Source organism: Pseudonaja textilis, chromosome 1 (genome assembly GCF_049901715.1).
Source record: "Pseudonaja textilis isolate UNSWEBS1 chromosome 1, rPseTex1.2, whole genome shotgun sequence".
NCBI classification, from domain to species: Eukaryota; Metazoa; Chordata; class Lepidosauria; order Squamata; family Elapidae; genus Pseudonaja; species Pseudonaja textilis.
In genome coordinates this window covers 81916517-81940220 of record NC_141990.1, presented here as the reverse complement: position 1 = coordinate 81940220, position 23704 = coordinate 81916517, and the positions used below count along the sequence as shown (strand labels likewise).

The window sequence follows — 23704 nt, the reverse complement described above, 5'->3', positions numbered from 1 at the left end:
TAAGCCCACAGTATAAGAGGAACAAAATAAACGAATGGTATCTTTTATGCTACCAAATCCATCATGTATTGATGATGAACAATTCTGAAAAACAGAATTACTTAAGTGACTGCATGAACCAAACCAGATTTTTAAAAGCCTATAGATATTTCTTGGCACATAGGATTTTTCACAATGATTTTCCCCAGAGAACCATCTGCCTTCCCAGGGATGTCAGTAAAACAACAGCAAGAAACAGTACCGTGGTTTCTAGAAAAGTGAAATAATGTAAATAATTGAAGAATGAAACATGTCAACATTCTTGCAATTGCAATTTACTTTCATGTTGGCTTGGAAACTTGCAAGCTCCTGGGAATAGGGGAAGAGGCATTTTAAAAATTGTTTTACTGTGCCACATTTGCAGAACATTTATGGTATCTTGATCATACCAGTATCATCCAGAAGGACCTTTCCCAAAGCCTCTGCAGAGAGTTTGATTTTTCCTCAGAGCCCCCTATATTGATATCATCATTCCACAAACTTTTTTAACCTCTGGAGATTGATCTTTACAGGACATTTTTTTAATGCAAGAATGTTTTCCATGCCTCTGCAAGATTTCCCACACCTCTGCAAATCCTTGTTATTTCACATTTACTCTGTAAGGAATTCCCTCAAATATTCATCCTTTTGCTCTTCTCTCAATTGTCACATTCAGGGAGTAGCTTTGAAACACCTGCCTGAGCCTTAAGACATCTGTTTACAATCCATGCTCCCAAACCCTCATTCAATCATACGTCCTTCTCCCCTCCCACCCATCTGGCTTTCAAAGGTTTCTGTTTGCAATCTCGGCAAACATTGTGATGTTCCTGCCCATTGAACTGAGCAGTACATAGTAATATGTCAGAATCACTGTGAAGTTTCAGATGTATTGATGTTCATTGGGATGCCCATTACATTACAAATACAAACCTTGAGACCGTTTACTGGAGAAGCTCTCTGTGTATTCTGCATTTTGGATGATTTCCTTGTGATGCAAATATGGTGTAATTAGTATCACTGAAAGCCCAACTGGAGTAAATAATGAATTAATGAATTGCATGTGTTATGTTTATTGTGTTTATCCTCACAAAGGGGAAAAGTGAGAACACTTAATTATTAAAACAAAGTATAAAAGAATGTGTGTGTGTGTGTTTGTGTGTTTGTGTGTATGTATAGTTTGTCAGAATTTTTATTATATGGTTTTGTATGTATTTGCAATTTTAAAGGTCTTGTCAGTTGCAGTAAGTATAAATCAGATAAAATATATAAACATAAATCAATTGAGGAGACCTACATTCTGGAGTCTACATATTAATTCATTATTGTGGTTGACTGCACAATCAGCAAGATGTTTAGACTGGATTTGGCATTTTTATCCACCTATCAAATCCTTGCCATGCACCTGGGATAGACAGATGGTGTTGTTGCTTGATCGTGTTAAAGGTATTGTTCAGAATGTAAGCTATTCCCAGTAAGCTGCCTTTTGCAATTGACCAATCCTGACTTTCTCAATGCTGATAGCGTTCAAGTGGTGCTCCCGATATTTTGGAATTGCATCCAACGTGCCTTTTACTTCTGGTACCATCTTTGCTTTCCTTTGCCACAGTTGTTCTAATGTCATGCACAAGAAATCAGGAACCAGGAAAGAGTTCAAAAGCACTGTTTATTCCATGCAACATATACAAGAATCTGACCTATTAATGGTCCATGGATTAGCCAATACCTTCTTCGGAGATATTTTTTCTTACTTCCCTGTCTGGCCTATAACTCAGATTTCCCATCCAAGTGTTAACTAGAATAAACTCTGGGGATTCGTTTTTTTAAGATCAGCCAATGAAGAACTCAGCTGAAACAGTTATAGAATCCTAGGTAGGTCAAAGCCAAGTTTTCTCATTCACCCTTGAGCTGGTAAAGTCATCATGAGGCAACCTTTACTTGTCTTTCTGTCATAATTGGTTCTTTTTCTTCAGCGTATCCCCATCAGTTGTGATCTGAAATGCATAATCGTCTAAATAATTTTTCTGAAAGCAAAGACACATGTCTTGGTTTCTGGAATCATTCAGTAAGGAAGTCTGGTTCCTGCTAATGTCTGGCTGAAACATTCTTGTGGTGATATCACTCCAGCCAAAGGTCTAGGAAACTCAGGTACGTATACTGTGCTTAGAGGCTACCTTAACATTTTGGGGAAGTGGGGAGGGCAGTGTCGGGGAAGAAAATTTGTGATGAGAAAAAAACGAAGAGAGAGACGTTCCCTGAGGGTGGGCTCCAGCACAAATCTGAAAGCTTGGAAGAATAAATCTGTAGTTCTGGTGACTGACTCAGATTGGATCCTGCAACATTACCCTGGGACATTTGCCTTCATTCACAGAAGAAACTAAACATACTTCCTATTATCTACAGATAATTCTACTTAAAAAAATCTGTTAGGGTGGGGACAATCACTAAATGGCTAAAACTGCTCATAGATGACCTATGTGCCTCAGTACCCCTGAAGATTTTTTGTTAGCTACTGCAACCAATTTTTCCCCCCTCTCCTCTCTCCCAAGCATCCATGTATGTGTCTCCCTCTTTGTCACTCATTCTAGGTTATGCAAGGCTCCTAACATGCCCACGCTGGAAAGAATACAAATCTAATTGATTCTGCTGCTAAGGAAACTATATGGATACATCCATAAAATCCTCAAGAGTTCTGCATGGAGGAGACTTTTTAATTCTTCCTTTCTCACTCTTAGCCATTTACCCTTCCTGGACAAGCCCGCCATAGAAACAAAATCCATACCCTTTTAAGAGTATTACCATGCAGTGATGATTTTGTGGTTGTCTGGTCGTGGTGAGGCTTTGATTTCATTGTTACAGCCCCCATTTTGGCAGGGTTAAGTTTTTGAAATGTAGCAGTGTGTGAGGAAGCACATTATGTGTGGTGGCGCAATGGTTAGAGTGCTGTACTGCAGGCTACTTCTGCTGACTATCGGCTGCCTGCAATTTGGCAGTTCAACTCCCACTAGGTTCAAGGGTGACTCAGCCTTCCATCCTTCCGAGGTGGGTAAAATGAAGACCCAGATTGTTGGGGGCAATAGGCTGACTCTGTAAATGGCTTAGAGGGGGCTGTAAAGCATTGCAAAGTGGTATATAAGACTAAGTACTATTGCTATTGCTCTTTTCTAGCTCCACTTGCGACTCTACTCCAAGACACACAATATATAATAGTTTATATTTATAAACACTTCCATTGGTATCCATGGAAGCTTTTCTTTTTAAAAAAACAACCTAATTATGGTGTACCTAGGAACACAAGGAAGAGTGCCAGGTTCAACTGATTGGTCAGAGGTTTCTCATTCCTTGTATCAGGAACAGACAACTTGATGAATTCCAGACATTTTGGGGCATTATTTTCATATCCCTTAATATCTTACCCAATCTTCAGGGATGATCAAAATTTCAGTCCAAAACCTGGGGTCCACCTCCTTCTTCTCTCATTTTCTATGTAATATTTGCATACTCTATTGTAGTGGTGGTACTCTACTGGTTCGGCCTGGTTCGGCCAAACTGGTAGTTCCAAGGATCATCTGTGAGCAAATCAGTTCACTCTGACGATCAGCTGTTGGGCCCTCCCACCTCTCCCGGCTATATACTGACCTTTATTTCCTGCTTTTCAACCTCAGCTGCTTTGTGTGGCACAGTGGATTGCTGCACATCAGCTGTTTTACACACAGGGCTTGCAGCAGAAGGTGAGTTGCAAATGCTGCGTGCGTGCAAAGCACACGCTCACACCAAACGAGTAGGAAATTTTTTTGAAACCCACCACTGCTTTATTGCTAATCAACATGTATTCCTGAGTCAGAAATCTGAGAAAGAATATGTATCTGCCATATTGATTATTTTAATGAATTTTCCCTGAGTTTACTGGCTGTTTAGTAGAGGATTAATGCAATGAATTATATTATCTTCATGTCATACTGTATTTATTTGGACAGTTCTTCAGTAATTAAAGGCTGGAAGCTAAAAGAGGTAAGGTCTGGCACTAGTAGGAAATGAGAAAGGAGCATCTATGTATTTCACAGCAAACTGTAAGGCTTTAGTGACAAAGATCGTATGCTTATTTCATCTTCACCCGGGGAATTTATCTGGGTTGGATTATTTTGAAAGCAAAATGCGTATGAGATTTCATAGCATTAGGTTTTATCTATAAATGTACCGGCTTAATGACATTGTCAATTAAGCAGGAGAGGGAAGGGGATTTCATATCCGGTTTTCCATTCAGAAAATCTCAGCCTTGTATCAGAAGCAATTGTTTAATAATTAGCTCTCATCAAGGCCCGCTTTAGGCTAAGGCCAAGTAGACATGAGCCTAGGGTACCAAAGCTGAAGGGAGTTCCAATGATGTTTTTTCTTCTGATTTACTCTAAAGCTGCAAATTTTTGCCTTGGAGATGATACCATCAGGCAATGTGGCCTAGGGTACCATATACCTTTGTGCATTCACAGGTTTTCATTAGAGAGGAGTTTTTTGTTAGTAAAATAATGCTTAGGGTCATCCCGTGTGGATTAGATGGAAAGGTAAATGCCAGATGTTCAAGCTGGTTTTAAAAAAGGTTGAGGAACAAGCAGGGGTGGGATTCAAAATTTTTAACAACTGGTTCTGTGGGTGTGGCTTAGCTGGTGGGTGTGGCTTGGTGATCATGTGACTGGGTGGACATGGCTTGGTGGTCATGTTATTGGCTGGGTGTGGCCAACTCAATATCACTCACATTGAGGCACGCATCTCCTTGCCTGGCCTCTCATGACTGTGGGGATGCTGCAACAGTCGTAAGTGGGAAAAATGGTCATAAGTCACTTTTTTCTATGCCATTGTAACTTTGAATGATCACTCCACACAAGCAAAGTACCAGCAAAGGAGGGGGAAAAAAACTCCAGAGAAGTTCTTGAGACAGGAAGTCTAGTCCTGCCAAGAATGTAATAAGAGTTAACAGAGAGGCAGTTTCTGTAAGCAACACCAGAACGTTTCCTTCCTGCCTTTCTTACAGGATTAGGCCAGTAATTTCTTCTAACAACTGGTTCTCCGAACTGCTTAGAATGTTAACAAGTGGTTCTAGAGAATAGATGTGAACTGGTAGAATCCCATCCCTGGGAACAAGCAATAGTAAGAAATAAATAAGTGCTTCAGCCTTCAATTGGGTTGACCTTGTCAGACTATGGAAGGTCTTCTGGAAAAACCCAGAATATGGCATTGTCCTCATGTAAAACTTAGAACATCCCTTTCTGCATCATACCACTAGCTCTGCTCCTTTCATTTGCAAATGCAGTATCATGACACAGATGGCGGGGGCTTGGCTTAAGATGCCATGATTCTACTTTTGTCATTCTGCTCCCCTTCTGCCCTCCCTCCATGCTATTGGCACTAGGTAGCTGTTGATCTTAGAAACAAGGAAAGAAAGAAGTCATTTAGCACTTGATGGCAACAAATATGATCTTTGGTTCAATACACCTTAACCATTTATCTTTAAATCTTCCACTTGTATTGGGGTTGTTAAGTTTCTATAGTAATTCATAAATGGGATCACCTTCCTACATGGCATTGATCTTCTGTGTATATCTTAGGATAACTTTCTCAAACCGTTGTCCTCCAGATTTTCTGGGCCACAATTCTGAGATTCCTAGTCAGCTTGCTGTCTCAGAATTCTGGAAGTTGGAGTTTGGTTTGTCTGGAGCTGAGGTGGGGAACTATGGGCCTTTTATGACTTGTGGACTTCAACTTCCAGAATTCCTGAGCCAGCATGGCTCAGGAATTCTGGGAGTTGAAGTCCACAAGACATAAAAAGGCCATAGTTCCTCACCCCTGAATTCTGGAGGATACTGGAAGTGGGGGATTGCTCAGTCAATTGCAAAAATCCTTTAACAGCATCAAATAACATAATCTGCCTATCCTTGGTCCTTGGGAAGGACTTGATAGTACTTTTTTAATGCCAAATCCAATCTAAACATCTGGCTGACTGTGTGACCAACCATATCAACAACAGGTAACAACAACAGCTTACAACAGCTATTGATACTTTCATTGCCATCATCAGCAAGTATCCAACATTTCTCTAAAAATTAAATACATATAAGGAAAAACAGAGTTGTTGAATGGCAGCAAGATCATATCAGGAGAGCTGATTTAACTGAAAAAAAGAAAAGAAAAGTAGGACAGATGAGGTAGCAGGCCCAGAGTGTATTGGGTACATATGGCAAGGGAAGGAAATTGTTTGTGTCTAATGACAATGACAATAACAAAAAGGTTTTCCCTGTCCTCCTGCCTGAGACATTTGTGAGACACTGGGTTGCAAATGCCAGACTCCTCAGAGGACAGACTTATTCAAACTGTTCTACTCTACAGAAGCCATGTAGAAATTAAATGTGAATGAGTGATGCCCTTGTAAAATTAAAGATACTTCCACGTAGCCAGTCAAAAGACCTTCTGCAGCAATTCCTTTTCTTTCCTCATGGGCATTTGGGTGTCAAGTGGCGGGAAGATGATGAGAAGGCTCTAGATGGAGGTCAACATCTTTGGATCACTTCTAAAATTCGGTGGATATGGCACAGGAGTGGCATATCCTTGTGAGATATGCCTATGAAATGGAAGTATATCTTAGATAGCAATAACCCTTAGACCAAGGGTCTTCAAACTTGTGGACTTCAACTTTCAGAATTCCTGAGCTAACATGACTGGAGGAGGAATGCTGGGAGTTGAACTCCACAAGTCTTAAAGCTTGAAGTCTTCAAGTTTGAAGACTCCTGACTTAGACACCACTTCACAGTGCTTTACAGCCAAGTAGTTTATAGAGTCAGTATATTGCCCCCAACAATCGGGTCCTCATTTTACCGATCTTGGAAGGCTGGAAGGCTGAGTCAACCTTGAGCCAGTGAGACCCAAACTGCCAAACTGCTGGCAGCTGGTGATCAAAGTGGCACTCTAACCACTGCGCTGCCATGGCTCTTAGGTTGTACGCCCACTCTCCAAAGAATTTGCTGCCCAATTTGAACTATTCTGAACTGAAGAACCAGAATGTGTCATAGTGAGTCATTCTCTAGTGACAACCCAGCTGGATAATTGTAGCTCATGAGTGTCAAATTCAGTTGCATCACATGACGTATCGTGATATATCACATTTTTTGCCTTTGCAGAGCTGGGGTGGGCATGGCCTGTGCATGACCCACCCAGCCCATGGGCCACCAGTTTGATACCCCTATAGTTTATCGAGTAGTATCCGGTTTATCAAGTAGTATCCGGTTATACTTTTTAATATGAATTAGAGGGAGAAAAGGACAGAGATCATTCATGTAATTCACATTCTGCTTTACTTCTAGGAACTTAGGGCAACCTCTTGTTTATTTTTATTCCATACGAATAATCCCATTAGATAAGTTGACTAAGAGAGAATACAGATCTCAAGTCATCCAGTCAGCTTCCAGGACTGAGGCAGAATTTGAACCTGAGTCTACTTGGTCCTGAATCAATACCTTAACCACTGTACCATACTGATGCTCACTTCTACATTTTTCAAATATGCAATGGCCAGATATCCTATTAGCCACATTTAATGTTCATCTAATGAAATTGGAGAAAAATGGCACAGTGCAAACCAATACAGTCATGTTTCAGTCATGTTTTCAAAATAGGTAAAACATGCATAAACTAGTTAAGTCAAGGAAGACATGGTTGATGATCTAGAACAGTGGTAGTCAACCTGGTCCCTACCACCCACTAGTGGGCTTTCCAGCTTTCATGGTGGGCAGTAGGGGTTTTGTCCCCTACTTTATAAATCACCATTACTGTGGAACCAGTGGGCGGTTAGAGAAAACTTTATTACTAACAGAGATACAAAAGTGGACGGCAGGTATAAAAAGGTTGACTACCCCTGATCTAGAAGATAACATATAAATAAGATGTGAGATCTCTGAATATATTTATGTGATTTATTTCGAGTCAGGCACCACATTATTCTTAGAAATGGTTTACAGTACCTTATTATCAATCTTTTTTTATTTGAGAAAGAAAAGTACCTGGATTTCCTTATGCCGGTGTGTTTTGGTGGTATTAGAAGCTACAGTTCCATGAGATACACTTTTCCGCAGCGTTTTCACACCCTCTAGTGGTTTGCTATAGAGCTCCATTGTTTCATGTTGCTGACAACATGGAGGAATTTAGAGCCAGGTCTTTGTTGCTTTACAAAGGGCTGTCAGGTTTGGGGGGTTATGCAAATCCCTGAGGGGATGCTGTTCCATAGGGGAAACACACTATGCAAAAAAGGCAATTGGGGAGGTTTACAAATCCAGTAATAACAAAACATAAATCACTATTCTGACTTGGCTCAGTCTTATAATGTCTGCCACTGGTCTAGATCAAGAATGTAACAAAATGTCAGTTCATCAGATCAACCATCAACTCCACAGGAAGGCTATAACTGCTTTTACTGAGACTATAAACAATCTACACAATCTTGCACATCTGGTTGTGCTGTACCTCCTCCTTCTTCTTCTTTACCATCCAGTGAATTAGGAAGGTATCTGTCTGAGCTAATTCTGAGCATTATCAATGTTGCAAAGCATCCTGATTAGCACTGAAAACGTTTTGCATATGAATAGCAGTGCCAGACTGCTATTGACAGAGTGAAGGTAACTATGAAATAGGAGGGCTTCAATGAAGACATTTATGGGCTTCCGATGTGCAGTACAAGCCCTGTAATGGCTCCAAGGATTGATAGTAGTAAGAAAACATCAGCTTCAATGATGAAATCTGAGGAATGTCTATTCAATATATTGGACATGTGGAAATGCAGAAACACTCACATAAAAAGGACCTTTGCTAGCTCTGCTAAACTTAACCATTTAAAATTGGAGGTATTTATAGACATTATCTAAGGCTCCAAAGTAATTCTCTGCAATAAGTGAGAATATTCGTTTTCTAAATCCTCCAATTTTGAGCCTGGCAGTGAATGCTTCTACCTCCCGCAGCAGTATAATTTCCCCAGCTTGTACTATGCAGTTTGGATAGTACAAGCGGGGTGTGATTCAACCAATGTAACAACCGGTTTGGTGAGTGCGTGCTTCATGCATGTGTGCGCCAAATGTGTGCTTTATGCGCGCACAGAGTGTTTGCTACTGACTTTCTCCATCAATCCCTGTGTGTTAAACAGCTGGCGCGTGGCAATCTGCTGTGCTGCATGAATCAGCTGAGCTTGAAAAACAGGATATAAAGCACAGCCTAGAGCCCCGGCAGGTAGGTGGGCCCAACAGCTGATCATCAGAGCAAACTGAACCAGTTTTCTCCCAGCTGATCCTCAGAGCTACCAGTTCGCCCGAACCAGGCTGAACCCGTAGAATCCCAACCCTGAGTTTGGATCAGCAAGGACACCAGATGACCTGCTTGGTGATTTACAGTCTAAAATAGGACTTCCTGAACTGTGAGGTATACCTCTCTTGGGGAGATGCAAACAGTGACCAGAAAAGGTGTGAAGAAGCTTTTTAGTATTATATTGCTACAATAAATCCATCTTTTCCAAAGTTTCATTGTATTCTTTTCATTGTTCATTTGTGTTCATTTTGATGTTTGGGTAGGGTGGTGTGATCGTTAAGATTATACTAAAGGAAGGCATGATGACAAAAGCTTTAATCTGGTCTAAAACAGATCTAAAATAGATCAGAGTTACTCTGAGGTATGTCAATAAATTTTACAGATAAATAAATAAATAAGTAAATAAAATATCTAGAGGAGAGCCTGAGTTATTCCTAGTCCCTTTAGGAGAGTTTTGAGTATCTTTCATTGGACGTTTTTGCTCAACCTTCAGAGATGTCCAAGCTCTCTCTATATACTGGCTCATGATTTCCCAAGAACATAGTAGCAGTTAAATTGGTGTGGTTCAACTTAATGTAACTTGGGGTCAGATTTTGCAATAGGATATCAACTCAGGTATAAAACAAACAGGCTTAATTCTGGGAAAGAAGCCAGATCTTATTAGAGGTTGAAGAGCAACTTCAGAAAATTCCAGCTTCAGGAAGCCAAGAGGGCAAAACCCTCTAAGTGGGTGGTTCTAATCCTTTTGGGCTATTTGTTTTCAATTTCATTCTAAACAAGACGCATTTGCTGAGTGGGGATTTGTGATACCACATTTTATATTCATCGATTATGACGTTTTCTTTATTAACTCCAGCTGTGGTGGCACTAATCTGTGTCTTGATAGGGATAATATTCAGAAACAGCAGGAAAATACCCAAGACAGAGCTGAGCACAACCAGCAAAAAGGTAGCGCCTGGCCCATGGGGCAAAGACATGAAAGACGGGACTGATTTACATGCAGACGAAGAAGGTATGAAGAACTATTCCTGTCTGAGAATTGGGGGGAGGATTTGAAGTTCAACACATTGGAGAAGAACAGGTTGGGAAAGGCTGTTTTACACTAATGTTTAATTATTTCTGTTTTGGTATTAATTGGTAACTCCTATACAGCTGAAGACATGGAGGGGTTGAAGAAATGAAATAGAGCTGGTGTGGTGCCTGGTGTTTTTGATGGGCTCCAAGAGGAGACAAAAGTGGCAATATGTAGCTTTGTAGCATGAAATGATAAGAGAATGACCTTGGGAGACAGAAGGAAGAACTGCAGCCTAGACAATGGTTTAATAAATAACATTTGAGTCTGAAGGAGGAGAAGTGGTGAACGTGCCTCCCTAGTTTTGGGGAAAATAATGGAAGGAAGTTTCTGTTATAGTGAGAGCCAGTTTGGTATAGTGGTTATGGCATCAGATTAAAAACTAGGAGACTGTGAATTCTAGTCCTGCCTTGGGCATGAACTCAACTGGGTGACCTTAAGCCAGACACTTTCTCTCAGCCCGAGGAAGGAGGCAGTGGCAGGGACATGTCCAGGCAGTCTGCAAGAATCAGATATGATTGAACAGGAGGGGTGGGTAACCCCTTACAGTAAAGACAGAGCTGTTGGTCTTGGCTATGCTTCTTTTCTGGATTACCTTGCAAGGCTAACATAGCCTGTCTTCCTTTTTGGTTATGCAGAGTAATAACTGTAACTGATATAGGAAGCAGTGAAGCTGATCTGAGTTAGGGAGAAAGAAAGCAGCAACAGTGTGCACATTATTGACAAAAGCACTTTACCTCTACATGTTTATTGAGATCTATGTCCCTGAAAGTTCAATACAATGTGTTCCTAGATGGAAGGCAATGGAATGTGCTTAGTTACAAGTGAGGAGCTTTTCCATGGTGTGCAAATAACTAGATGCAGCTTTTATACATGCCATGTCTTCCCTGTTACTAAAAAGCCCAAAGACCTGTGAATTTTTCCAAATGGGGGATAGAAAGTGAAAGAAGTGTCAGGCCAACCTGTTCTGATAGGGTGGTTATATACTCAAGGCTGGATGCCTTTCCAGAATGAGCATCTCTGGTTGATGCAGGATTCTGGATTCTCTTGTGCAAAGGACCAATCCTAACACTGCTGGCTGTGTTGGGAAGAAGGCAGCCCTATACGTTTTGCAAATTAGCCTCAGAGGAGAAAGCAAAATGCCAATACTACTCCTTCCTCTTATAAAAGGTTTGCCTGAGGGGAAAGGCATCCATTGACTGACTCTTGCTTTAGGCCTGTGTTGTCTTTGCTCTTTAACTGAATGGGCCCATCAACTAATGTTCTAGTGCAGGAGTGTCAAACTCAAAGCCCGGGGGCCGGATCCGGCCCATGGGGAACTTAGATCTGGCCCACAGGGTCGCCCTGGAAGCAGTGAAGGACCAGCCCGCGGTGCCTTTGCCAGTGAAAATGGAGCTCTGTTTTCACTGGTAAAGGGTTGCAGGAGGCCGTCGCAGCTGAAATGGAGCCCAGGAGCCCATTTTCTCTGGTAGAGTGCTTGGGCCACCACAGCAGTGGTGTTATTCAGCCAGTTCGCACCAGGTCAGGTGAACCAGTAGAAAGGATTTGGTATGGGTTGCCGAACTGGTAGTAAGTTCTAGCTGGCCACGCCCCTGACCCGGTCGCCTGGTCACCACTAACTCACTTGCCTGCCCACCCAATGCTTTCTCACCCCACCCATCTGACACTGGCCCCTTAAGGTATTTCTTTTTCTTCCTTCCCAACCATCAGCTGTTCATACAATCAGCTGTGCCAGGATTCCCCTTGCTGAGGACCAGGAAGGCAAAAAATGGAGGGAGGGGCTCAGTCCCCCTCCATTTTTTGCTTTCTGAGCCTCAGAGGAGCCTGTAGGGAGCAAAAAAACCCTCTCCAGAGGCTCCTCAGAGGCCAGGAAGGTCCCAAAATGGAGCATGGAGGAGTGTTGCGTGCCCCTCCCATGCTGTTTTTTGTTTCTTCCTGAACCCGAGGAATCTTCTGGGAGCAAAAACGCCCCCCCCAGAGGCTCTTCTGAGGCCCAGAAGGACCAAAAAATGGGTGGGAGGGCAACTGCAAAAAAGAAAAAAAAGCCACGCCCACCCAGTCACATGGTTAGGCCCACCTAACCACACCCACCACACCATGCCCACAGAATCGGTAATAAAAATTTTTGAATCCCACCACTGCACCACAGACACCCCCGACATGAGTGACATTGAGCTGGCCATGTCCATCCTGACCATGCCTCCCGGCTCCCCCCAAGGTCAAACACAACCCTATGCGGCCCACAATGAAATTGAGTGACACCCCTGTTCTGATGTCTTTCAGGAGTTGGCCTTCTGCGGAATATCCTTATGTTCATTGCATAGGCACTGGCCTAAATATGCATTACATTTAAGAATAGTAGGAATATGTAAATTCATGTGTCAAAATTAGTGTTAGAAAAAAAAATCCAGAAGAGGGGAACCTTGATTTACAGGTTTTCTTACCTTTCTCAGTTGTTTTCCTGGTCTGGATTGTGAGAGTGGTAATAGAAACCTTTGCCATGAAGAAATGAGAGAATGGACTGAAGTCATAGCACACAATGTGTTGATTGGTGGGATGAAAACATCATACTTGCATTCTGTGATCAGCTGTTAGTCATGCTCAGCCAGGTTGATAAAAGACAGCAGTTCATTGCTTTTAAGCAAACAGATAGCTTGGGTGCATTAAGAAGAGTCACTTAATAGTGTATGATGGCAGAGTGAGAAAAGTTAAAGCACTTTTTAAAGTCCTGTCAACATCCAAAGAAAACAACCCCGAGCACTATAATCAAAGCACTAAGTGGCAAGCATTTTAGGATCATGAATTTTGCTTCTAGGGGTCCATTTTGTCTCCTTATGTTTAACCAATGGATTATTTCACCTCTTTTTGATATTTTCTTAAGGATTTATGAACATTGATGATTTGGCATATATCAAATTAAATGGAAAAGTAAGAAGCCCTTCTTAGGCACTAAACAAACAGCATGAGGAACATTGTATATCAGTGGTGTCAAACTCACGTCGTCACGGTGACATCATGTGACATATCAGGATTTTTTGCCCCCTTTGCTAAACCGGGCGTGGTCATGGCCAGCACATGATGCATCTGGCCCTCAGGCCAAGAATTTGACAGTTAGCAGCCAGGGGTGGGATTCAACTGGTGTTACTACCGGTTCGGTGATTACGCTTCATGCGCATGTGCACCAGATGTGCACTGCGTGTGCATATAATAAACCTTAAGCTGTGCTGCCTGGACAGCTGAAAAGCCCTGCGCATGGGTGCGCAGCATTTGAAAACCCACTTATTTACTGCTTTTTCAACCTCAGCTGTGCCGCGCAAAGCAGCTGAGGTTGAAAAAGCAGGAAATAAAGAACAGGTAAGAGCCTGGGCGAATGGGTGGGCCAAACAGCATCAGACACAGAACCGGTTTGGTGTCTGCTGCTCTTCAGAGCTACCGATTCTATAGAACTGGGCAGAACCGGTAGCATCCCACCCCTGTTAGCAGCCCTCCTCCACTAATTCTTTTGTTTTGAAATTAAAGAAATGGGAAGTATTTCTTTCTGCCTCTTTTTACATGAAAGACATGAAATACATAGCTGAAATAATAATTCTTAGACTATTTAGAAAAAAAGAATGTGTTTTTCTGTATGTATGAATGTACATTTACAAAGAATGTAAAGGGAGAAATCATTCTGCAGCTGCTAACATCTTTTGTTTTTGTATGTACTTTTAAAACATTGCAAACCACAGTTCCATTTGCAACAGAATAATGCTGTACATACATTTTTTTTAAATGGTGCAAAAATAAAATTACAGCAATCAGAGCATAAACAACTATTCATGACCATACCAGCTAAATACCGATCAACAAATCAAGGCAAACTGGATTGAAAACATTTAAAGGCTTAGACAAAAAGGAACCATTTGATCTGGTATCAAAGTGATATATCAGCATAATCATCCCATTCCTGAATTAGTTGTTGCTTCAGTCAGCAGTAGCAGTGACACTTCCTCCATTCTCTTCTTCCTCCTCTAGTCATTTGGATTGCTTGGAAGTGGCTGAGAAAGATTTGGATTACAGGATGGAAGTATGGCTCTTGGGGCCTGGTTTTTTTTCTCAGTGCTTGCTATTAGCTTCCTTCATCCTTTTCTCGTGAAAATAAGGGTCAGTGCTACTGCAGAGAAGAAGCACTTGTGTGGCTTTACTCCAACCTCAATAACCATACCAGGGAATCTTAGCACTGCAGCTCTATCACCTTTGAGGTAGCCATTAAAATGTTTGCCTCAGGACACAGATGCAATGTTTTATTTATTTATTTATTTATTTGATTTGTCAATCACTTACAAGATAATAGATATAAGTATCAACAGAGTTATGAATACATGGAATGAGTACATGTAAGAAAAATAAAAGAAACAATAGGACAGGGATGGTAGGCACGTTGATGCGCTTATGCACGCCCGCTACAGACCACTTAGGAAAAGGGTGAGGTCAATAGTAGACAGTGTAAGGTTCAAGTTTTTGGGGTTTGGGGAAGAAACCACAGAGTCAGGTAGAGTATTCCAGACATTGACCACTCTGTTGCTGAAGTCGTATTTCCTGCAATCAAATTTGATGTGGTTAACCTTGAGTTTATATCTTTTGTGTGCTCTTGTATTGTTATGGTTAAAGCTGAAGTATTCATTGACAGGTAGGACATTGCAATAATACTATACTTAGATTGGACCGAAGGCGGTGTAGTTCTAGATTTTCTAGGTCTAGAATTTCAAGTCTGGTGACATAAGGTATTCTGCAATGAGTAGAGGAGTGGAGAACTCTTCTTGAGAAATATTTCTGGACTTTCTCAACTGTGCTAATATCAGTTACGTAATGTGGGTTCCAGACTGATGAGCTGTATTCGAGTATTGGTCTAGCAAATGTTTTCTATGCTCTAGTTAGTAGTATGATATTACCAGAGAAAAAGCTATGTAGGATTAGGTTAACAACTCTTAATGCCTTTTTGGCTATGTAGTTACAGTAGGCTCTAGCACTTAGATCATTAGAGATGAGTATTCCAAGGTCCTTAACAGAGTTTGGATCATCGACAAGGTATTGACTATTCAGCCTGTATATTATTTTCTAATTTTTTTTTGCCAGAGCATTTATTTGTTGAGATTTGAAGTTGCCATTTGTTTGACCATTCTGCTACATAGTCAAGGTCTTTTTGAAGGGTAGCAGTATTGTCTATGATGCTAAATAGCTTTACATCATCAGCAAAGAGAACACAGTTACTCTTGATATGATCACAGAGGTCATTTATGTGGAGTATGAAGAGAGTTGGTCCTAGAATACTGCCTTAGGGAACACCACTGTTGACAGGTACAGAATTTGATAGGATGCTCCCAATTTTGACCATTTGTTGTCTGTTTGACAGGAATGCTTTTATCCAGGTGTCCAGAGATACCATAGGATTTTAGTTTTAGTAGTAGTTTGTCATATATCACTGAATCAAAGGCTTTACAGAAGTCTATGTAGATTGCGTCTATCGCTTTGCCCTGATCGAGTTGTGTAGTTCATATGTTTTTGCAGTGGAAGAGTTGCAGATTACAGGATAGTTTTTTCTAAAGCCAAATTGTTTATTAGAGAGTAGGTTGTTTGTCTCTAAGTGGAGGATAATGGATTGGTTAATAATTGATTCCATGACTTTACAGGTGACGCAGCATAAAGAGATTGGTCTGTAATTTTCAACTAGGCTGGGGTCTCCCTTTTTGAAGATGGGGATGACCATGGCTTGTGACCATAGTTTTGGCAAGGAGCTGGTCCTGAAAGATTTTTCAAAGATTATGCTTAGAGGTTCGGCTATGGCCATGGATAGCTTTTTTAAGAAGTAGGCACATATTCTGTTCGGTCCAATATAGAGATATGGTTTTAGATTGCGTAGTGCTTTTTCAAAATTGTTTTCTGTAAAATCGATATGTATTAGATCATTGTAGTTGTCTGTGATTTGACTAGGAAATACTGGGCATGATCCATTGCTGTTTACAAATACTGAGGCAAAGAATATATTAAAGAGGTTGGTTTTAATGGTATCATCATTGCAGTCTTTACCATTAGGTCCTTTCAGGGGTGGGATGGACCTCGAGTCTTTTAATTTGTTGTTTACAAAATTGTAGAAAGCGCAGGTGGAATTGGTGCGCAGAAGGTTTTCTTCTTGTTTAATGTGATAATTGGTGCATTCAGTCTTTATTTGGTGGCATAAATGTTTGTATCGACTTTTGAAGTTGGCAACGTGACCAGATTTGTTTTTCTGCCAAAGTGATCTCTTTTTGGATTGAAACTTCCTTATTGTTAAAGATAATCTGTTTGTTCTGGTTTTGAGAGTTGCTATTGGTATATATAGTTTGATGACTCTTTTGACTTCAAGTAAAAATATGTTGTAATGGTCTTCAACAGTATTGCATCCAGTGAATAGAAGTTGCCAATCAAGGGATGAGAGATCATTGTCTATAAGATCATAGTTGCCTTTTTTGAAGTTATAATTGGGGATCACATCGTTGTATTGATTTTTGTGTGGACGTATGTTGAGACAAAAGTCAATCATGCTGCAGTTACTGTTGGAAAAGAGTTCTCTAATTTGTATTCCGTAAATTGAATTCAAACTATTGCAGAATATGAGATAGAGGCAGTTGTTACTAGTTACTAAATTACTAGTTGCTAGTTACTTGTTACTAAATGTGTACTTACCCTCCTGCTCTTAAATAAAGTTGGTGCCCAGAGACTAATCAGTCAAATACTGTCTATAGCAGGGGGAAAACCCTGCCCTCTACGTTTTTAACATCTAGCTCCTACAAACCCATATTTAAGCAAGCACAAATGAAGCTATACTGTAATACTTTCCATAGGCCATTCCATAGGCCACACTCATTTTAAGGCAATGGTTCTGCAAGATTTTAGCTAGTTGTAGTTTCCTAGCTCTATATGGAGATGCCAGAAATGGAATTTGCCTTTTTCTGCATACAGAGTATATCCCCCCAAGACTCAGCAAGTATGTCCCCCCAAGACTCAGCAAATATTAAAAAATATTATTTTTGATAGTCTTCTATAAATTTTATCTTGTTTCCGCCAAAATTCTTTGTTTATTTTTTTATTTATTTTGTATTTATTTATTTTCATTTGTCAATCGCTTACAAGATAGTAGGTATAAGTATATACATAGTTATGAATACATGAAATGCGCACATATAAGAAAAATAAAGAAACAATAGGACAGGGATGGTAGGCATGATTGGTGCGTTTATGCACGTCCGCTACAGACCTCTTAGGAAAGGGGTGAGGTCAATAGTAGACAGTCTAAGGTTTAAGTTTTTGGGGTTTGGGGAAGAAACCACAGAGTCAGGTAGAGTATTCCAGACAATGACCACTTTGTGGCTGAAGTCGTGTTTCCTACAATCAAGTTTGGTGCGGCTAACCTTGAGTTTGTATCTATTGTGTGCTCTTGTGTTATTATTATATTATTATAATTGTTATTATGTTGATATACAGTTAGATGCAGTAGTAAATAGGACCAAAGATTAGACTTTTTCTTTCCCATAAAAAAATAATTGAAATCCTTTATCCTTTATCCTGTTTTATGTTTATGTTTGTATTACTTCCTCCACTTTCTCCTGAAGATGATGATGATGAATGGAATGAATTAGCTCACATCCCTTTTTCAACTGAACGTTACTCTGAAGAAGATATGGTCAAAAGATCAAAGGATTTTTATGAGCTCCTCAAAAAGAGACGATCTGTTAGATTCATCAGTGATGAGCCAGTTCCAAGAGAAGTAATTGACAATGTGATTAAAACTGCAGGTAATACTCTTTGTAAATGGATTTCTTGGAAATGATTAAAATTAGAGTAACTACTCTAGCATCCTGTTATTTTTCACTTCAAAAATATCAATCTAAAGGGATCTTGTACGATATCTTTATAGGCGTGAACAACATTAGTAAGAAAATGGTGCTCTGTGTGAACTCAGTCTTCCTATAATAATTCAATATTAGTTTCAGTATCTTTCAAAATCCTTCTCCCAACATGATAGATGATAGATGGATAGAAAGATGATGATGATGACAGACAGACAGAAGCTCTTTTCAATTTACCTCAATAATTCCCATACTACCCACTTAACATAATCCATATGGTAAAGCTAAGAAGGAGGTCTACTAAGTTGAATTAAGATAAATACAATGCTTGCTTGTCACTCTGTACTTGTGTAAAGTATTTCTCAGTTATAGCCCAGGCTTTTGGTGTAGAACATATAGCCTCAGGAAGTACATCTCTAAGGTACAGTAACTATGGGGAAGCTCATATAAGGTAAAATGGAAAATAAACAGCAGTGTTAAACATATGAATAAGATAACAGTTGGAAGCCAAAGTTATCCCTTATATTGCCTCTATGAGTCACAGAAGGTGCCCTCCTTCCCAAGGCTTTCTCTTTTATAAACAAAATGTTTTGCTGAAGATCATGATCCATTGTTTTATTGAAACTAGCTTTGTTGTTTCATGTTGAGGCAACAATTTACAACAATTTAATTGAAGTTAATCTAATCAATTATCTGACTGAATGCTGTAATCTTAGCACATAGTTGTATCCCAGTTCCAAAAGTGATGAGGTTTAAAGGTGTGAAGTCTACTTTTTCTTTTATTAGAGCATCATCAGGTAGCTTTATTCTTTAATCCAAACATTTCCTTTTTATTAAATTAAAGGAACATCTCCTAGTGGAGCACATACTGAACCTTGGACCTTTGTGATTGTCAATGATAAAGAAGTAAAGCATAAAATCCGGGAAATCATTGAAGAAGAGGAAGAAATGAACTACATGAAAAGGATGGGAGACAGATGGGTTAATGACTTAAAAAGGATAAGGTATCAATAGGATGATTGTTGCAACTTGGAGGGAGTAATCCTTATGTTCTTTAGGTTATGGATATAAAGATCGATTAAAATATAGCTTATTAGTGTCATTTTTTCCTGAGTACTATTACATATTCCTAAAGACTATCTTTTGTCCTATACATCCATTCATACAATCATTTGCTTATATACAGAACAATCTAATTAATCATGAAATAAATGTTTTTATTTTAATCCTGAAATTATAGTTAGCAAAGTTCTAAAATGGTACCATGCCCTCACTATATATATTTTCTATGAGGTTTGAAAATACATTTCAGTCTGTTTGTACTTTTAAATATATCTCTTTCCAGCATATTTTTTTCTTCTTAAAAATACCAAATTCTACTTCATTACTCACCTGACATTTGTATGGCAACAAATTTATTGCAGCTGTGATTGAAACAGTACAAGCAGTAGTGGGATTCAAATTTTTTTACTACCGGTTCTGTGGGCGTGACTTGATGGGCATGGCAGAGGAAGGATACTGTAAAATCTCCAGTCAGAGATGGTATTTGCTGGTTCTCTAAACTACTCAAAATTTCTGCTACCGGTTCTCCAGAACTGGTCAGAACCTGCTGAATCCCACCTCTGAGTACAAGCCAAGTTGCTAGAGAAAATGCAAGCAGTTTTATTTGTAGGTAGAAAAATAGTAGGTGTTATGTCTGGCAGCTTTCAAATGGTTTTGTAGGTTTTCAACCAGACTTTTATTGTATAATACATTTGCATTTTATAACTATTGATAGTGCAAATATTTAATATTAAACCGCTGTTTAAAAATGACTCTTTCTTAGGACAAACTGGATCAAAGAATATTTGGATAGCGCTCCGTACTTGATTCTCATTTTCAAGCAGGTGTATGGAATACTTCCAGATGGGAAAAAGAAAACTCACTACTACAATGAGATCAGTGTTTCTATCGCATGTGGCATCCTTCTCGCTGCCTTAGAGGTATGCTTGCAATTTGGGTAAGATCAAGAGCATAAAGAAATATAATCAATGAGGAGGATTATGCACAACCATTGTTTTTTTAGGAAACTAATGCCTGCTTTAACTATACATTTTATCTTAGACCACATCTGGGGAAAAAGAGAAATTGGTTCTGTCTTAATGGAAAGGTCTTTTAGGCCACAATATTTGACAGAATATACAGGCTGTTGTAATCTTGGGAGATTGGGGGTTTTCATTTAATTCTATTGAGCAAGTTTAGGGCAAAGTTAACATACTAAAATTCCATGACAATCTGTCAGTATAATATAAGCACATTTATTCTAAACAATTTATATTGTATATATTTCAGCTCGAGCACTGCAAATAGCAAACTTGGGCCCTTTGTTTTAGCGGACTAGGCTTTCTCCAAATTCTTCTCTATTTTTTAAAAAAGAAAATAAGACTAAGCATATAACTTGTATAAGGCATATTTGGGACTTATTCCTACTGGTTTATCCCCAAGACTCATTTTCTATCATTGTAAAATTCAGGCACAAAACAGTGAATTTAAGTAATAAGAAGGCAGATTCAATTAAATTTGAGGGGGAAGAATCCAAGCTGTGGTAGTTTAACACTGAAACTACTTGGCTTTCCTTTGCTAGATGTGTTCAGATGGAAGCCAGTGAAAAATGGTTTGTTTTTTTTTAAAGTTACCTGCACTGTGTGAAGGTTAGACTCAATAAAAAGCCCCTTTGAATTCTATTGTTCTATCCAGTTCTATTGCAAAATTCAGCTCTTCAATAGATTTCCCATGCATCCTCAAAGAAAAGCCAGATTTATAGTTTTTGAATGATAGCTTCACATTAGAAGATCTATGGCATGAGTTATTGAGTTTTTGCCCCAACTAAAAGGAGAAACAAATAACAAGAATTATGTATATGGTAAAACAATGAAACATTTCATGTAATCTTTTATGCATAGATTTTATAGACTACAGTCCATTTAATCAGAAAGCCACACTAGAATAATTTGCTTGTCTTTATATTATATGATTCTGGAGTTTTAGCAACAAGCTGAATCCCTTTGGAATTAAGTATAGCATATGTTGCAATATATATTACAAACTGACATGTACGTAAACATTATTAAAATGCCCGAAAATAGGCTAGTTACAAAATTTGTATGGACATAATGTGATGAATACCTTATGAATTCTATTTGACTGAAGAGCAGGTAATTTTGTATTAACCTGAGCAGAAAATAATTGTATTGCACCATAAATGTATATTACAGAGTTATGAAAATATATCAATATTGAAACATATATAATTGCAGTATACTTTCTAAAGAGATTATGCATGTTCAAGCATATACTTATGTTAGATACACATACACTTACCTATCTATTATCTATGTATCTATCTAATCATTTGTACAATTGTTTGTATGCCACCTACTCATCAGTGGTTTGCTATATAATAAGAACATACAAACATACAACATGTAACAAATCACTAAAGCTGGTTCTCTTTGCAAAATCCTTAAAGAATTGTTTCAGTGTGACATTCTTAAACAGGGAAAGGATCTCTTGACCTAAGGGACAAGGTATTCCAGAATGAAATACTGTGGTGAAAACTTGAAGCATGTACATTCTTCAGAGATTTATAGGGCGTGAACAAAGTGGATGAAGAACGCTTTCATATTTTGTTCTCTTTTTGCTTTTAGAATGTGGGCCTGGTGACAGTCACTACAACGCCACTGAACTGTGGCCCACGCTTAAGAGTTTTGCTTGAGCGCCCACCAAATGAAAAGTTGCTTCTGCTGCTGCCAGTTGGATACCCCAGTAAAGACGCCACTGTGCCGAACTTCTCCAGAAAACCACTGGATGACATTATGGTGGTTATATAACCCGGAACACTTTGAAATATATTTTGATATAAGAACCACCCAAAGAATATTTGCTCTCCTTGATTATTTCTGTAACTGCATTCAAATAAATGGAAGCGTTTTTGCATCTAAATGTGAATCTATGTGTATGTTTTGTTAGATGTCTTCAAGTACCTTAAATGTTACCATAAAGAGAATATAAGCAATGGAATATAGTAACGAACCGTCAAAATGTGATTAGAATAGTCATTGATTATTATTACTGGTTATGCCAAGGAAAAAGCTGAAGTGAGATTTTAAGTGACTTTACTCAACTGAATTTCTAATTATATTTTCATTTAACTTAAATTTACTTTCTTAATATTTTGAAGCATTTGCTTTGTTTTGTGTGTTTGTGTGTGTGTTTGTGTATCCACAGTTCCTTCCCTGAGCCTTGGCTCAAGGATGGCTCAGTCACTGTTCTTTAAGGACACATTTGCCCATGCAGCCTTCATCTCATCCTTTGCCCAGAGATTGGGTCAAGCAACTCCATTTATTTTGATCCAGTGTGGAATAAGTTTTCTTTGCCTTTTCCCAATACAAGCCTTCCAGTATCTGTGATTTAGGTTGGATGGTTGGGACCAGTGGTGAGATTCAATTTTTTTTTACTACCAGTTCTGTGGGTGTGGCAGGGGAAGGATACTGTAAAATCTCCAGAGGTGGTATTTGCTGGTTCTCTGAACTACTCAAAATTTCCGCTACTGGTTCTCCAGAACTGGTCAGATCCTGCTGAATGCTACCTCTGGGTGGGACTGTATTAACACTGAGAGATGTCCAGATCTACCATTGGTAGTATTTTGCACTGGTTCCCTACTTCTCTAAATATTAGTTTAAGAGTATAATAACCCCTAATACTGAAATAAGGGCAGATAATGTATCACAAGATTCTTGGGGGCGGGGGGGGTCATCATGACAGATGAATGTAAGAACATTTAAGTTTGTTGAAGGTGGAAACATATTTAAGAACTGGAAAGTAATACAATAGTTCTCTGAGAAATACATAATTCCATTAATCCCGTGCTGCTTCCATGCCTATTTTAGAGCTTCTCCCTATACCATAGGGAGAAACATTTTTTGTTTAGTTTGTTTAGAAGGTTTTTCTCCCTCTCAAAGAGTCCCTGTGTAGTCTTTACTTGTAGAATGACTATCTCAGAGTCCTTGAAGGTACCATTTGGTGAGATGTTAGAAATCTTGCCCTACAGCACATCATCTTGCAGAATTATTATTTTTAAGTATAATGAAAAGAGATACAGGCTATTCCTTCAGTTTGATTAAAAAATTACCTCAGAAAAGCATGTCTGACCGTCTGTGCATTAAATAAAGGTCATAATTTACACAACTGATTGTTAAGTATACAATTAACACAACTAATTGCTTCTAGTGTGTTTACTTCCCTCATTCCAAGAGTGGGATGGGAAAACAATTCATATCCATTTATTAATTTAATCACTGTGCCAACCTTCTCTCATCCCTCATAATTCTCAAACTACAGCATTGTTTCAGGGGAGGCCTCTGTGGGCATTAATCCT

The 23704-nt window shown here is 39.2% G+C and overlaps 1 protein-coding gene across 1 annotated transcript; it reads left to right on the top strand.

Annotated features, from left to right (window-relative positions):
* Positions 1-10071: 10071 nt before the first annotated feature.
* On the top strand, positions 10072-22269 carry IYD (iodotyrosine deiodinase). The gene is made up of 5 exons (XM_026705408.2): positions 10072-10363; positions 18052-18234; positions 19133-19292; positions 20114-20270; positions 21975-22269. The coding sequence occupies exons 1-5, from the start codon at positions 10183-10185 to the stop codon at positions 22155-22157; spliced, it is 864 nt and encodes a 287-aa protein (XP_026561193.1). The 5' UTR covers positions 10072-10182; the 3' UTR covers positions 22158-22269.
* Positions 22270-23704: the final 1435 nt, after the last annotated feature.

Excerpts from the sequence above, each read along its gene's own strand:
- IYD (XM_026705408.2), top strand. The coding sequence starts at position 10,183 with ATGACGTTTTCTTTATTAACTCCAGCTGTGGTGGCACTAATCTGTGTC. Across the intron at positions 18,235-19,132 it reads CAATGTGATTAAAACTGCAG|GAACATCTCCTAGTGGAGCA; the intron begins GTAATACTCTTT and ends ATTAAATTAAAG. Across the intron at positions 19,293-20,113 it reads AATGACTTAAAAAGGATAAG|GACAAACTGGATCAAAGAAT; the intron begins GTATCAATAGGA and ends ACTCTTTCTTAG.